The 14,917-nt window shown below is 43.1% G+C and overlaps 1 protein-coding gene across 1 annotated transcript; it reads right to left on the bottom strand.

The window, feature by feature from the left end:
* Window positions 1–12,436: 12,436 nt before the first annotated feature.
* Window positions 12,437–13,896, bottom strand: LOC145813299 (uncharacterized). The gene is made up of 2 exons (XM_082908590.1): window positions 13,789–13,896; window positions 12,437–12,769 (listed from the first exon to the last, which is right to left on the bottom strand). Exons 1-2 carry the CDS (start codon window positions 13,894–13,896, stop codon window positions 12,437–12,439), a joined length of 441 nt encoding a protein of 146 aa, XP_082764716.1.
* Window positions 13,897–14,917: the final 1,021 nt, after the last annotated feature.

Below are 14,917 nucleotides of genomic sequence, written 5' to 3'. Positions count from 1 at the left end.
AGAGTAGCTTCCCCCAAAATATATTTAGGACACGAGAAAGAGATTAGCAAAGCTCGAGTAGTGCCAAGAATATACCTATGTTTCTATTCAGCACGTCCATTTTGTTGGGACGTGCCAGCACAGGAATGATGAGGCTGAGTACCGTGATGCTGAAGGAAATAGAGAAAATCAAGATCCCCATATTCCATAAAGTTATCATATTGAAAAATTTTAATGGTTTTAGAAAATTGGGTTTGGATAATTTTTGCAAAATTGTAATAAAGTTGTTTAAGTTTTGATCGACTTTTCATGAGAAATAACCATGTAAAACATGAAAAATCATCAACAAAAACAACAAAGTAACATGATCCCCCCATAGTGGTAGTATGTGATGGTCCCCAAATATCAAAATGTATAAAATCAAATGTGCATGAGAAACAGAAGTACTTGTATTAAATGATAAAGCAGATTATTTTGCAAGTTGACAAGACAAACAATCAAAAGTATCGAGAATTACATGACCTAACTGACTAGTAAAAACTAAAGATTTCAATTGACTAACATAAATATGCCCTAAACGACAAAGCCAAAGATTAAAAGGAGACATGTTGGAAGCAGATGTAGGAGCAGCTAACGCGGTGGGATCTGGAACATGAAGATGGATGAGCTTATAGAGACATCCATGCTTATGGCCGATCCCATGAGTCTATCCTATCTAAGGGTCCTGTACCAAACAACCATTAGTAGAAAATGTGACAGTTAGACCAAGCTCACATAACTGACTAATAGAGATAAAATTTAAAGTGAGAGTAGAAATAACATAAACATTTGATAAGGATAGATGAGAGGTGGAAACAGAACCAACATGACTTACAGACATAAGAGAACCATCAGTAGTATAAATAGAGAGAATATGAGGAGAGGAAGAAATAGAAGAAAATATAGTAGAACTGGAAGTCATATGATTGCAACATACTGAGTCAAAATACCAGGGAGATGTACCTGAAGTCACAAACAAAGCAATTGAAGGAGGGGTACCAGAGGTGGTGAGAAACTGTTTGAACATGGCTTCAATATCAGTTTGGAAAAAGACAAGAACGACCGGATCTAAAGGCTCAAAAAACTCCTCAACAACAGCAGTAGCATTACGATGAGCAGACAGAGATCTGGATTGATTCCCGGGACTTTGTGAACAACCTCGTGAATAAGCACCACAAGGGGAGTGAGTAGTAGATGAGCGATCTAGATTGCAAAAGCAATCTTGCTGCAGATGACCAGGACTAATCTTGTTACAATACCGACGGGATCTGACTAGGAAATGAAACAAAGAATGAGTAGAAGGAAGACCCCGATTTTAACAATAATTGCAAGTAGTGGTCCGCTAGGTGGTTAGTGAAGAGGAACTCAGTGATTAAAGAGTGGCAAGAACTACATCCACGTGATAAGTGTGAAGAGTGCCAAGATGAGTCTCTTCAGATAATAGCTCGGAAATAACCTGCTCAAGAGTGGGCAGTAGAATGCGATAAAGCAGAGATGCATACACTGGCTTAAATTGGGTAGTGAGAGCCATGAGAAACTGAACTAATCGTTGTTGATTTCTATACTTAGTAAATAAAGTAGCATCTTTAGTATGAGGCAGTCAGGTTCAGAGAGAGCAAGCTGGTCCTAAACAGAATACATCTGAGAAAGAGAATCATTAACAGACTGGCCAGGCTTTTGACGCATGCTATGAAGCTGACTCTAAAGTTGATATTGATGAGCAAGACCAGTAGTTTGATAACGTTCTTTAAAAAAATCACAAATGTCCTTGGTAGGAGTAGTCACAGAGTCAAGTTGAAAATGACCAAACTATAAACTGATAGAGGTAACAGATGTATTCTGAAGCCAAGTAATGATCTGGTGGTTCTTATTGTCCCAATCCTCTAAACGATCTTCATATGTGGCAGCTGGTTCATTAACCTCTTTGACTAGTTGAATCACATCTTTAGTGTGTGTGCTATTTTCTGACCACACTGCCAAACAGGTACTCAACTGGAGAACACCAGCAGAATAGATTGCGCCCGAACGACCTGTCACAAAAAAAAAAGACTCTGGCAGTGGTTCTTTCACCCGGGGGGCACTCCAACGATCAAGTCAGTAATCAATATCTCTCAAAGATAACCAATTGTGCTTAACTCACAAGCCAGAATACAAGAGCGTACCTTAGACTCACGAGGATACCTTACTTTTATAACCAGCACTAACCTGATTCCGATATAAGCCTAGCTTCTCTTGGACTCTAGCTCAATGCTCATCCTGGACTCTCAAATAGATAAAGATAAACTCCCTAAGAGCTTTATCCTTATCCAAACTGAGATCCTCCCCCATTCTAGGACTCTTATAGCTTATCAGTTTATCTCGGACTCCGGCATCTCCGCAGATAACCTCGGCCTAGCCGAGATAATCTCGGTGTCATGACCAAGACACGTGGCACTTCAGCTGGCACTTCAGTGCCACCTTGACCACGTGTTGTCATTCAAAAAATATGTCCCAATAACTACCCCATAGGTTCTATTAACTCGGCATCCTAAGCTGATGGAACCTATATCATTTGAACCTATAGCACATCGGCTAAACTTGCTCTATCCTTCATTACCGAGGCCATCATTCGTCGGCTCCATATGACCAAGACTTGTAGTTTGTTTAGAATCAAGGACCAAGTTTCCTAAGTTTCGTTAACCGAGATGGTTCCCTTAGCCGAGGTCTTTGCTTCATTAAATCAAGAACTCCAAGAGTTTCAACACACGTACGAGCTGTCACGCACAGAAATTCAACCGTTTTCGCCACGCGTCCTTTCCCTATTAAACCGTACCTGACACACGCCATCAAGTCGCGTCGCATTTGCGTGCTTCGCCTGACAGACACATCGTCGTAGGCACACTAATTGTGTTTTTGCCGCATTTTCGTGTTTTGATCAAAAACACTTCCCTCTCTCTTCGTTGTTTCACTTTTGCATCTTCGTCTTCTCCAAACTTTCTCTCTCTGACACTCATCTCCCAAATCCTCCATTTTTATTCTCTCGAAGCTTTCTACAACTGCTTCCATTCTCCCCCTCTGGTGAGGCATTCACCGTCTTGTTACTTGTTCTACCATCATTCAACTTCGACATTCATTTCACTTGCGTCACTCTTCTTGGTAAGTGTAGACACCCCATTTTTGACCGACCTTAAGACTCAGACGTCACCGATTGAGCGCTTGGTGATATTACATAATGTGCTCGTTCAGAAGTTTCAGAGTCGCGGCCGTGAGCCCTGCCTCCGGACTTCCGAACCCTCTTTTGTGCTTTGCTTCGGTTTGCGAACCAGGCTCGATTTTCTCTGTTTCTTTTCCTGAAGGGAGGGAGAGGTCCCGTAGACCATCTCTCAGTGGCCGTGGGCTACATTTGGTGGCCGTAGGCCATTTTGCCCATTTCAGAGCCCGGTTTCCGGTTTTTCGGGATCATTGGCCATGTGCCTCGGTTCGGGACCGCCTAACCATCTCCGTTTGCTCTGATTTTCGGCATACTTCTTATTTACTCCCTTTTGAGGGACACTGGTGTCTGAGAGACCCACTTCGTGCCCGAATGCCACTTTCGGTGCTTAATAAGCAATTTTCGGGGCCTCGAACTGCGCGTTTTGGCCCCCGAGCATTCGTTTTGCATCGGTTTTTGTTCATTTTTGGCAGGTACCTCTGTTTTATCATCGGGAAGGCCGTAGAAGGGTGGGAGGCCAGCAATTGTTTCTAGAACCAGTTTTTGCTCCTCCGGCGCCCTCCGACGTCCGTTTTTCTCACTTCCGAGCTAATGTTGAACAACCTGGGCCCTTTTTCTTGAACTTTGAACCACATATTTGTGATGTACACACATGGGAGGACCCTAAAAGTTCATGGCCGGCCAGAAAATCCAATTGAACCTTTTGAACCCCTCCTTCCGAGCCAATGTTGAACAACCTGGGCCCTTTTTCTTGAACTTTGAACCACATATTTGTGATGTACACACATGGGAGGACCCTAAAAGTTCATGGCCGGCCAGAAAATCCAATTGAACCTTTTGAACCCCTCCTAAAAATGGCTTGTTCTCTCTCCTGTTTTAGAGTTTCCAAATTCGAACCACAGGGTTGTGAAGAGGAGACCTGGGAGGCCACCTTTTTGTGGTGGCCGGCCACTAATTGAAGTTGACCCTTTTGACCCCTAGCCGGCCGGCTAGGGGGGGTGGTCGGCCGGCCACCTGCAGCTCCAAAAGGTGGCCGGCCATGTTCCTTGCAACACACACTTTACAGCTGTATAGCTGTATCCCCCAGAAAATATCTCAATCCGGGGGATATTTTTTGGGGGAAAACTTACCTCCTTTTCCCCCACCTTTTCCCCACCTTTACACCCTCTTTTTGTTCCATATAACCAGCTGCAAGCATTTGTATTAGGGGTTAGAAAAAAATCCTTTGAGCCTCTTGCATTATATCCCCTCTCCTTCTCTCATTTTCTACCCTAAAACACCCAAGTTTCATCCCCTTTCCTTCACTACCACCTAACACTACCACCACCACTCCATTTCCAGCAACAAGGAGGGCTTCTCAGAGGCTAAAGGTGCTGCAACTTGGTCCAAGAAGCAACCAAAGAGTGGTCTACAAGGGTGAGTTGCCATTTCCCCCTTTTTGAGCTTATTTTTTGCAACATTTCTTAACCATATATGCTTTTTGCTTTGAGCTCCGGCCATAACTGAAAGTGGCATTCTTTTGAGCTCTTTTTCACTTTTTCTTAAGGGCTCAACCCTGTTTGAGCCCCCCCATCTTGCACTTGCTTCAATATCTTCCTTAAATGCTATTTTCTTGCATGCTTTGGCAGCCTATTATGCTTCGGTTTTTGGCCTTTTTACAGTACTAAAAATAGTCTTATTTTGGTCCATTCTTCATGTTTTATTAAGGGCCTTTCATGGTTTGGGACCTCAATATGCTACTTCATGTTATATCCCTCCTTGGTCCCCTTTTCTTGCATGTTTTGGCAGCCTATCATGCTTCGGTTTTTGGTCATTTTACAGAACTAAAAATAGTCTTATTTTGGCCCATTCTTCATGTTTCATTAAGGGTCTTTGGCTGTTTGATGAATATTTTGTATACTTTGTGTTATAGCCACTTTTGAGCCTCATTTCGCATTGCATTTCTAGCATGTTTGTATACTGTTTTGGGGTTTTTACAGTTCTGTAAATAGTCATATTTTTGGTCCCTCTTCAATGTTGTAGAATGGAATTTTTCAGTTTGGGTTTTGCATATACCACTTGCCTCTTTGGCCACCTTTTGGCCCTTTTTCTTGCATAAGAGCTTAGCCATATCTATGTTTGTTTTTAGGGTTTTTACAGTTCTGTAAAGTGGCTTATTTTTGGCCCCTCTTCAATGTTGTTGAAGAGCCCTAACCTATTTGGAGTTAGCAGCTATGAGTTGCTTCATAATCTCATGTTTAGGGCCATTTTTGCATGCCATTGTTGCCCTATCCTTGCTTGCTGTTTGGCCATGATTTGTACTGTAAAAATGCTTAGTTTGAGGCTGCCTTGCTTCTGTCTTTTCATCTCATGTACCAATTATGCATGCTTTGTATAGCTGTAGTTCATTCTATGCGCCTAATTTGCATTTCGGGAGAGATTCCATGCATCGGGTGTGTTTTTGCCTCATTTCGGGGCTGTTTTCCCCCACATTTCATTGCTGAAAATCCATTAACATGTTTTCCTATCATTTTTCATGCATTTGCATTGCATATGCCATTGCCTCGGTTTGCGTGCCCGTGTGCACGCATTTCGAGGCACTTCATTTTCATCTATCGGCCTCTTATGTGAGTGTGGCTGAGGCTCTCTCATGTTAGTATAAGTCCATATTGCATTCTATATGCCATTTTCATGTCATTGCATTGCATATACCATTGCCTCGGTTTGCGTGCCCGTGTGCACGCATTTCGAGGCACTTCATTTTCATCTATCGGCCTCTTATGTGAGTGTGGCTGACGCTCTCTCATGTTAGTATAAGTCCATGTTACATTCTATATGCCATTTTTGCCATATTGCATTGCGTATGCCATTGCCTCGGTTTGCATGCCCGTGTGCACGCATTTCGAGGCACTTCATTTTCATCTATCGGCCTCTTACGTGAGTGTGGCTGAGGCTCTCTCATGTTAGTATAAGTCCATATCATATTTCCATGTCATTTGCATTGCGTATGTCATTTTCTCAGTTTGCGTGCCCGTGTACACGCACTTCGAGGCATCTCATTTTTACAGCATAGTGCATACTAGGTTGTATCTTAGATCGTATTCTGTCATTTTCTCGGTTTGCGTGCCCGTGTGCACGTATTTTGAGGCATCTCATTTTCATAGCATTGTGTATGTTAGGATTGTATCTTAGTCGCATTTCATGCATGTCATGCATATTGCATCGTGTTCGGGATAGGAGTTAGCCCGGACACGGGAAACGAGGTGCATTTCGTACTCCGAGTGACGGAATGTGTCTCAATTCCCTAGTCACCAACACTCCGGATCATCCATGATGGAGTTAGGTTCTTGTTGTGTTTATACGTGCATTCATTCTATATTGAGTTGTGCAATTCGACTCCTCGGCCATCATGCCTCGGTATGCGTGATTGGTGGCACGAGGATCGAGGCATGCATATATTTGTGAAAATACATTGCTATGCCCCTTTCCTGCTCTCTGTTGCAGCCAAATGAAGAATCAGCAACTTTTCGGGACTTGGCATGCGTTTCAAGAATAACTGCTAAACAGAGGCTAATTGGGGCATCCCGGTGGATTTCCGTGCAAGACAACCCGGACATACATCATCCATCAGAAGCAAGGCAGTCCCTGGCTTGCATGCCAGTTTTATTTATTTTCTTAGTTGATTTGTTAATTAATTAGGAATTTGTATATTATTTGGACTGTAATATTTGGACTGTAATATTCTTTTATTCAGGACTGTATTATTTATTCGGACCCTCTGCGCGAGGGCACAACTGTAATAAGTGTGCGTGAGTGTGATGTATGTCTTCCAACCCCACGTCTTTCTCCCTTTTATTTACCTGCTTATGATGGTTAGATTAGGGCATATTTCAATTAGCATACAGTATGATAGCATGTTTGCATTCATTCATCTGTTTTGCATGCACCGGGCTCGGCGCATCATACTAACTGCATTGTACTTTCAATTCCAAATTGAATACATGATAGTCGTAGCATTTCATATGCCATCCTAGAATAGCCGAGCCTGCTATAGTTGCATTTTGCATGTGTTGCATTAGGCATTTCTGCATAATTAGGATCATGCATGATTTCTAATGAGTTTCTGTTTTGGCTTGGAGTACTCGGTAAGCTTTATGCTTTAGCATCCTTGCATGCGTGTGAGTGACTGCCATGAATAGCATGCTTACCATAAGGCTATGTGCTTACGTGATATAACTGCCTGAATGCCTGTGGGTGAAGGTTGGGTTACTTAAATTGGAATAAATCATCAAATGTTTTTTTAAGCCTACTTGCGAGTAGCGAACCATCTTTCAAATAAACAAGCATGAAATGTTTTGTTCCAATTCAGGCGACCCAGTCTATACTTATATGCTGTGTGCATCACATAGTAACCTAGGCTAATAACCGGAATAAGAACACACAAAGTTTTCAAAAATAGATATCATGGTTAGTAAAGGCCGATCTTGGATCGGGCGAGCGGGGGTGCTCACGAAGTGACCTTCCCCAATCGTACCCAAGTTCCCGAGCCGAGGCAACTTTGGTGATGACGGACACGTGGCCTTTGGCACCGAGTCAGGGCTTCCTAAATTTCCCATTAAAAAATATTTAGGTGGCGACTTTGTATCTGGCAAAGCAGTCCATGTTTGGCACTTCTTTCAAAATCTGTTTTCTCAAAACGATTTGCCGGATTTGGACTCTTTGGTTCAGACTTAGAACCGTGACAAATTTGAGAGTCCTGAGCTGTAGTGACCCCAATATGAACAGAACGGGAGCTCGTTCCTCCTGGGGCGTTCGGGGACGTCTACAGTAAGCCACTGCTTCCCTTCGTTTCAATTTTTTATTTTACTTCAAGCTTTGCTATGCTTGTATACTGTCATTGCAAATCTGTTTATACTCTTAAATAGTCATTTGTGTGTTGAATTCCACCATTCGTCATCTGTTTCATGATTTTTCTTTTGTACAATCTATTGATGGTATACACACACACACACACATGCTGTTCATACACTTAACGCTTTTGATAGCTTGTCACTATTCTTGATTATGCTTTCTGGGTTCTGAACCAAATACATACTTGTTATTCTGCCACTGTCCTTGGCTTTATATATCTATACATGTTTTGTAAAATGTTCTTGAATTCTTGTTTTGTCTTCTTGAGTCTGAATCATGTTCTTGTTTCTGTTTTCTTGTTGCATTTTGCCAAATTCTTGCCTCCAATTTTCTGTTTCCACATAGATTTTAGGCCTGGGTTTTGATAAAAGCCACTATCCTTAGGAAAATTGGAACAAATTTCCCTAGATCATAAAAAGCCCTTGCCCTTGCTTCTGTTCTGAGTTTAAGCCGAGGTCCTTTAAACCTTAACAAACCACTTCCTTCTGAAATCCAACAACTTCTCCATTTAGTCGACGTTATGGGAATGTTCAGGTGGAGGGTAGACACCCCAACTAAGCTAGCATACTTTAGGCAGGATTTTGCCATCCCTGCCGACGTTTATCTCAGGTTGGCTAGGGAGGAGGATTCCATCATGTCCAAAGACGACTCCATGCCATTCCCAGTAGTAGCCTTCATAGAGTGTGGACTTAGGTTCCCTCTTGACATCCTTTTCCGAAAAGTCCTTCACTATTATAAACTCAACCCAATGCAATTAGCCATTAACTTTTACAGAGTCATCAACGGTATCATTGCCTTAGCTAGCCAAGAAAATGCTAGGGTAACTCTAGCCGACATCCAGTACTGCCACACCATGTGTGGCCTTAAGTTAGAAAAAGGCTACATTTATTACCTTAAGCCGAGGTCGACGGAATACAAACTCATCGCCGACCTCCCTAATTCCAACAAGGGCGCCGGAGACGATTATTTCATCGTCTCAGGCAACTAAGAGTTCCCACCAAAGGATGACCTTCACCTCTACTCTTTAAGCCACACAATGTTCAGAGAGGGAGATGGTAAGAGCCAAGTGTCACTTTTACTTGCTTTCAAGTCTTTTTTACTTTGATATTTTTGTATGCTCTAACGTCTGTTTGTTTTATTTTGTAATTCTTCCTCAACCACCCAAGGACTTTCGCAAATCCTTCTATCACAGTAAGGATTTCAAGAAGTTGTTGGCTTTTCCAGTTGACCAGTGGAAAGCCCCTCTGCTGCTTAACTATATCCCAACCTACAAGTCCATTTTGCTCGACGTCTCGAAGAACAGCAAGTCCTCTCCTTCTACTACAACTCCTGCTACAACTCCGTCACCTCAGCCAGATCAGGGATCAACCTTTGCCCCAGCAGAACAGCCATCTACTTCAGCTCCACAACTGACTCCACCCTCTCAGCGCCAAAGCCAACGTCGAGCTCCACTTTTTGCACCAGCAGGCAGGACTCGTAGCCGAAGACGCCGAAGTGCCGAGGCGTCCTCTTACGATCCAGCCAACCCACCAATCGCACTTCCAGCGATTCGCCTTGGCACTAAAGTTACCGTTGCCATCTCCACCGACGAAATGGGGCGACAAAAGGCCATTGCTGAAGATCTTCTTGCCGACATCCCCAATGTCGTCACAGTTCAATCTTCTCCTTCCCAGTCTCAACCCAAACCGAAGCCAAAGAGGCTAAAGAAAGCCCAAGCCAAGGCAACGGTGACTCAGATCGACTTTGAGGACACCTTGCCAATCTAAAAAATGGTTGAGGCAAAAAAAAGTGCCTCTACTGTCGAAAAGAGGCCCCTAAAAGCTGCTCCTTCCGAATCCACCCGGTCAAAGAAGCCGAGGTCAGAGTCTGCTACAACCTCGGGGTCCCTGAAATCTGATGCCCTTTGGGCCCCTCCAATCATCATCGAGGACAAGCCAATCAAAGTCGGCGACAGCGCGGCTGACATTGAAGTCGGCATTGCCCTCTCTACTGCCTTGCTCCTTCCCAAAGACCTCGAACGCAACACCGAGGTCAGCGAATACGAAAATTTCGCTCTAACGTTGCAGCACTCCATACAAGTAAGCCCCTAATACTTGGTACTCTCTATTTTTTCCATACTTAGAGAGTTTTATTAACTTTTGTTTTTTTATTTCTTCTAGGCGATCTAGCACGCCCACTCCTTCGTGATGCAGGCCTTCGAAATTAAGAAGGAGTTGACCCGCAAGACCAAGGAGGCCACTAGCTTGCTTAAGACCATCAATAAGGCCAAGGCCAAGATGAACACATTGATCGATCAGGCCAAGGCAGCTAAACAGGCCCAAGACGAGGCCGATGAAAGGGCGGGGGCTGCTGAGGCTGTCACTGAGGTCCTTAAGGCTGAGAAGAAAGACACTGAGGCCAAAATGATAGAAGCCCAAGCCGAACTCCGGGATACCTTGGCCACCAAAGCCGCCGAGATCAAAACAGCGGACGAGAAGGCCTATGCCGAGGGGACAGCTGACGTCCGCGAGGACTACAAAAAACAAGTCGGAGAGGCATGCGACAAGGGTTTCACCCTTGGTTAAATGGCCGCTCTAAAGGAGTTGGCTGTCCCCGAGGACTCTCCTCTGAGGGACGTAGGCCGACTTGTGCTGCCCTTCCTATCCACTTCAAGCCAGTTTGAGGCTAAGGCTGGGGATAAAAAAGGAGAGGAAGCCAAAGACGAAGAGGCCGAGGTGGCTGTTGTTAAGGATCCTGCTGGGGCCAAGTCCCCAACTCTGAATGAGCAAGTCCTAGACTTGACTCAGGATGAGGAGGGCGAGGTCTCAAAAGGTGCCTCCCCCCAGAAGACAACATCTGAGGTGCCAATCGCTGAGAAGAGCACTGATCTGATTCTACGAGAGATCGATGCCGAGCTCGAGGCTGAGAAGGCTGCCGAGAAGATTCCCCAGTTGTCTTTTGAGGCTGAGACACAGCCCACCACTGACACTGAGTAGTCTTGCTATAATCTTTTTCTTTGTACTTAGTAATTTTCTTAACAATGTTTTCAGTTTTCATATTTAGCAACGTGTAACTTTTGTAATCTGAACAAGTAGTCTCTTTGTAGGCCGAAGTGCCCTTTTGCTTCTTTTAATGCAAGTACAATTTCTTCTTTCAAGTGTTTGTATATTTCCATACTTAGAATAATTTGCATGTCTTCAAGGTACACCTTAATTGTGCAATTTTCTCGGGGTAAAATACTTCGGGTATAACTGTTGACTGTTTATCTTGGCCATGGCTTAATACTTGAAAACATTTGTAAAAATATTTTCACAAGTGTTATTTAAAACTTGCCACTTTACTTTTATTAATCAAGACTTCTGTCTTCCATTTTCTTCCAAGTCTTGGCAACATGGTAATCTCGGCAAGTACGTTTATACTTCTTTCAACATAACCTCAGCTTTAACTTCAACTTGTAAATTTTTCTTAAAATTTCAACAAGTGTTAAACCAACTTTCTTTCAACATGACATCGGCTTAACTTTAACTTGTAAATTTTTCTTTTAAAATTTCAACAAGTGTTAAACCAACTTTAGCTTGTAAATTCCAACTCCCAAGCATTATTCTTCAGCTCTCTGCCCCCTAATGTGAACTTAAGTTTCACTTATGTTCACATTAAGTATGTACCTATGATCTTGGCGCCGAGGTCAGATTCAAACAGAGACTGACTGTGGTTATCAACCTCGATTTCTCTGTTAATCTGACTGACATGTACTTAGTATCATTTAAAGTTTTAATTCTATTGACACAACAAATCTAGGTTAATCCAACTTAGTTCAACTCCATTATATGCAAGTATAATTCAACTCCGCCATATAATGAGTCTAAGTTATTTGTCATGTTTCAATCAAAAACATCGCCAATTTAGTTCAACTCTGTTATATGTAAGTATAATTCAACTCTACCATATAATAAGTCTGAGTTATTCGTCATGTTTCAATCAGAAACATCACCAACTTAGTTCAACTCTATTATATGCAAGTATAATTCAACTCTGTCATATAATAAGTCCAAGTTATTCGTCATGTTTCAATCAGAAACATCGTCATCTTAGTTAATCGTTTTACACAAGTTTGAATTTAAAAAATTGAGCTAAAATTTTATTATTTACTTCAGCTAATAACAAAAGACTTTAAAAAAAAAATTTAATGGTAGAAAAACTTCAGGTTGCAAGTGTTCTAAGGTCTTTGCAACTCTTTGCCTTTAATGTCTTCAAGCCGATATGTCCTATTGCCCAGGATCGAGATGATTCTATAAGGTCCCTCCCAGTTTGGGCCAAGCTTGCCCTCTCTGGGATCTTTCTTGTTGCCAATGACCTTTTTCAGGACGAGGCCCCCAACTTGAAACTCTCGTGGGTTGACCTTCTTGTTGTAAGCCCCAGCAAGCTATTGCTGGTATGTCCCCAGTTGAATTGCTGCTTTCTCTCTTCTTTTTCCAGTAGCTCTAGATCTCGGGCTAAAAATGCATCATTAGTCCCATTATCTACTCCATGGGTTCTGATCCCTAGGATGCCGACCTCTAATGGGATTATTGCCTCTGTGCCATAAGCCATGGCAAAAGGGGATTCCCTAGTTGATCCTCTCGGTGTAGTCCGATATGCCCAGAGTACACTGGGCAACTGATCCACCCATTTACCTTTTGCTGCTTCCAGCCTCTTCTTAATCACATCCAAGATAGTTTTGTTGGATGCTTCTGCTTGTCCATTGCTTTGAGGGAAGCTTGGAGTAAAGTAATAATTCTTGATTTTGTACTTTGCACAGAAGCTTTTGATCAGCTTGCTGTCACCATTGTCTGTTATTATTACCCTTGGGATCCCAAACTTAGTGATGATGTTCTTCCATATAAAGCTCTTCACATCAATATCTCGTATTTTTGCAAGGGATTTAGCTTCCACCCATTTTGTGAAGTAATCTGTTGCCACTAGCAGGAACTTCCTTTGTCCTATAGCTTGAGGCAGTTGTCCAACAAGGTCATGCCCCATTGGGCAAATGGCCAAGGGCTGGACACCGGGTTCAGATCCGCTGCTGGTTGGTGTATCAAAGGTGTAAACCTCTGACACTTCTCACACTTTCTAACATAAGCTTTAGCACTTTTCTTCATATAAGGCCACCAGTACCTCTGAGTAATGGTCCTATGAACAAGTGACCTGCCCCCAGTGTGGCTTATACATACTCCTTCATATATTTTACACAAGAAGTCTTTAACTTGTGAAGGATGCACACACCTCAAAAAGGGACCAATAAGAGATCTTCTGTAAGGATGCCCTTCTGCTGTCAGACTGAATCTTGCCAACTTCAGTCTGATCTTGTGTGCTTCTTTATGATCATTTGGCAGTTTTTCATCTCTAAGAAATACTATTATCGCATCCATCCAGCTTGGTCCCATCTCCACACACATTGCTTCACGCTCTGTGTTCAGTGGTTCTACACCTGGACCTGATAAGCAGTCAACCATTATTGTCCTTGCCTCTCCTGGTTTCATTGCACTAGCCAGGTTGGCCAAGGCATCAGCATGGCTGTTGTCATCTTGGCTAACTTGCTGTAGTCGGCAATTTTAGAACAATGCTATCAGTCTACCCACCTCCTTTACATAGGCCACCATCCTTTCATCTCGGGCTGCGTATTCGTCTGTTGCCTGATTGACAATAAGCTAGGAGTCACAGAAGACCATTACCTCGTCGGCTTCCATTGCTGCTACCAACTTTAATCCTGTGATCTGTGCTTCAGACTCTGCCTCGTTGTTTGAGACATTAAATCCCAAATGAATGGATTGTTCCAGCATCTGTCCATTCGGTGATACTAGCACTACTCCTGCCCCTGCTTATTGCCGGTTTGAACTTCCATCAACAAACAGGTAAAAGGAGTCGCCAACGTAAATACTGCAGGGCCTGAGTCTCTCTTCTTTGCTCTGTTCTGCTATCCCCGGCTGGGTTTCTCCTTGTTCACCTGAACATCATATACCCTGCTTAACGGAGCCCGATATATGATGGCACCTGGTGTGAACTCGGCCACGAAGTCGGCCAAAACTTGGCCTTTGATTACTGTTCTGGGTCTGAATTCCAGGTCATATTGGCCTAACACCACTGCCCATTTGGCTATCCTGCCTATCAGATCTCCTTGTTACAACAGGGACTTCAAAGGATGCTCAGTTAACACCACAATCTAGTGGGCTTGAAAGTAATGATTCAACTTCTTGGAGGCCATTACTAAAGCCAATGTCAGCTTCTTCAAGGGTAGGTATCTAGTCTCTGCATCTGCTAGGGTCTTACTCACATAGTAAACTGCTCTTTGTTCTCTGTTTTCTTCCCTGATTACCACTGCACTTACTGCATGCTCTAAAACCGCCAAGTATAAGAACAGCTCTTCTTCAGGTATTGGATTTGAGAAAACTAGAGCGGTGGTCAAGTATTTCTTTAAGTCGGCCAAGGCGACTTCGTGCTCCTCTATTCATAAGAAGTCTGTGGTTTTCTTCACTAAACTGAAGAAAGGTTTGCATTTATCAGAACTTTTGCTTGTGAATCTGTTTAGGGCTGCAACCCTTCCAGTCAATGTCTGCACTTGTTTTACCGATGTTGGGCTCTTTAACTCCAAGATGGCCTTGATTTGATCTGGGCTTGCCTCAATGCCCTTTCTGGTGACCAAGTATCCCAAGAACTTCCCTGACCCAACTCCAAATGCGCACTTCGATGCATTGAGTCAAAGCTGAAATGTCCTTAGGATATCAATGGCTATCTTCAGGTAGGCCAGATGATCCTCAGGTTCCTTGGTTTTCACGACCATGCCATCAATGTATACCTCCACTG

Source organism: Camellia sinensis, chromosome 15 (assembly GCF_055761805.1).
Source record: "Camellia sinensis isolate YWXY chromosome 15, ASM5576180v1, whole genome shotgun sequence".
NCBI classification, from domain to species: domain Eukaryota; kingdom Viridiplantae; phylum Streptophyta; class Magnoliopsida; order Ericales; family Theaceae; genus Camellia; species Camellia sinensis.
Note: the sequence above shows the minus strand (reverse complement) of the source record. Positions and strands in the feature narration are given on the sequence as shown.

Coding starts and splice junctions, on each gene's coding strand:
- LOC145813299 (XM_082908590.1), bottom strand. CDS start 13,896: ATGCTGGAACAATCCATTCATTTGGGATTTAATGTCTCAAACAACGAG. Junction 12,770..13,788: donor CAGCAATGGAAGCCGACGAG/GTAATGGTCTTC, acceptor GTGATTAAGAAG/AGGCTGGAAGCAGCAAAAGG.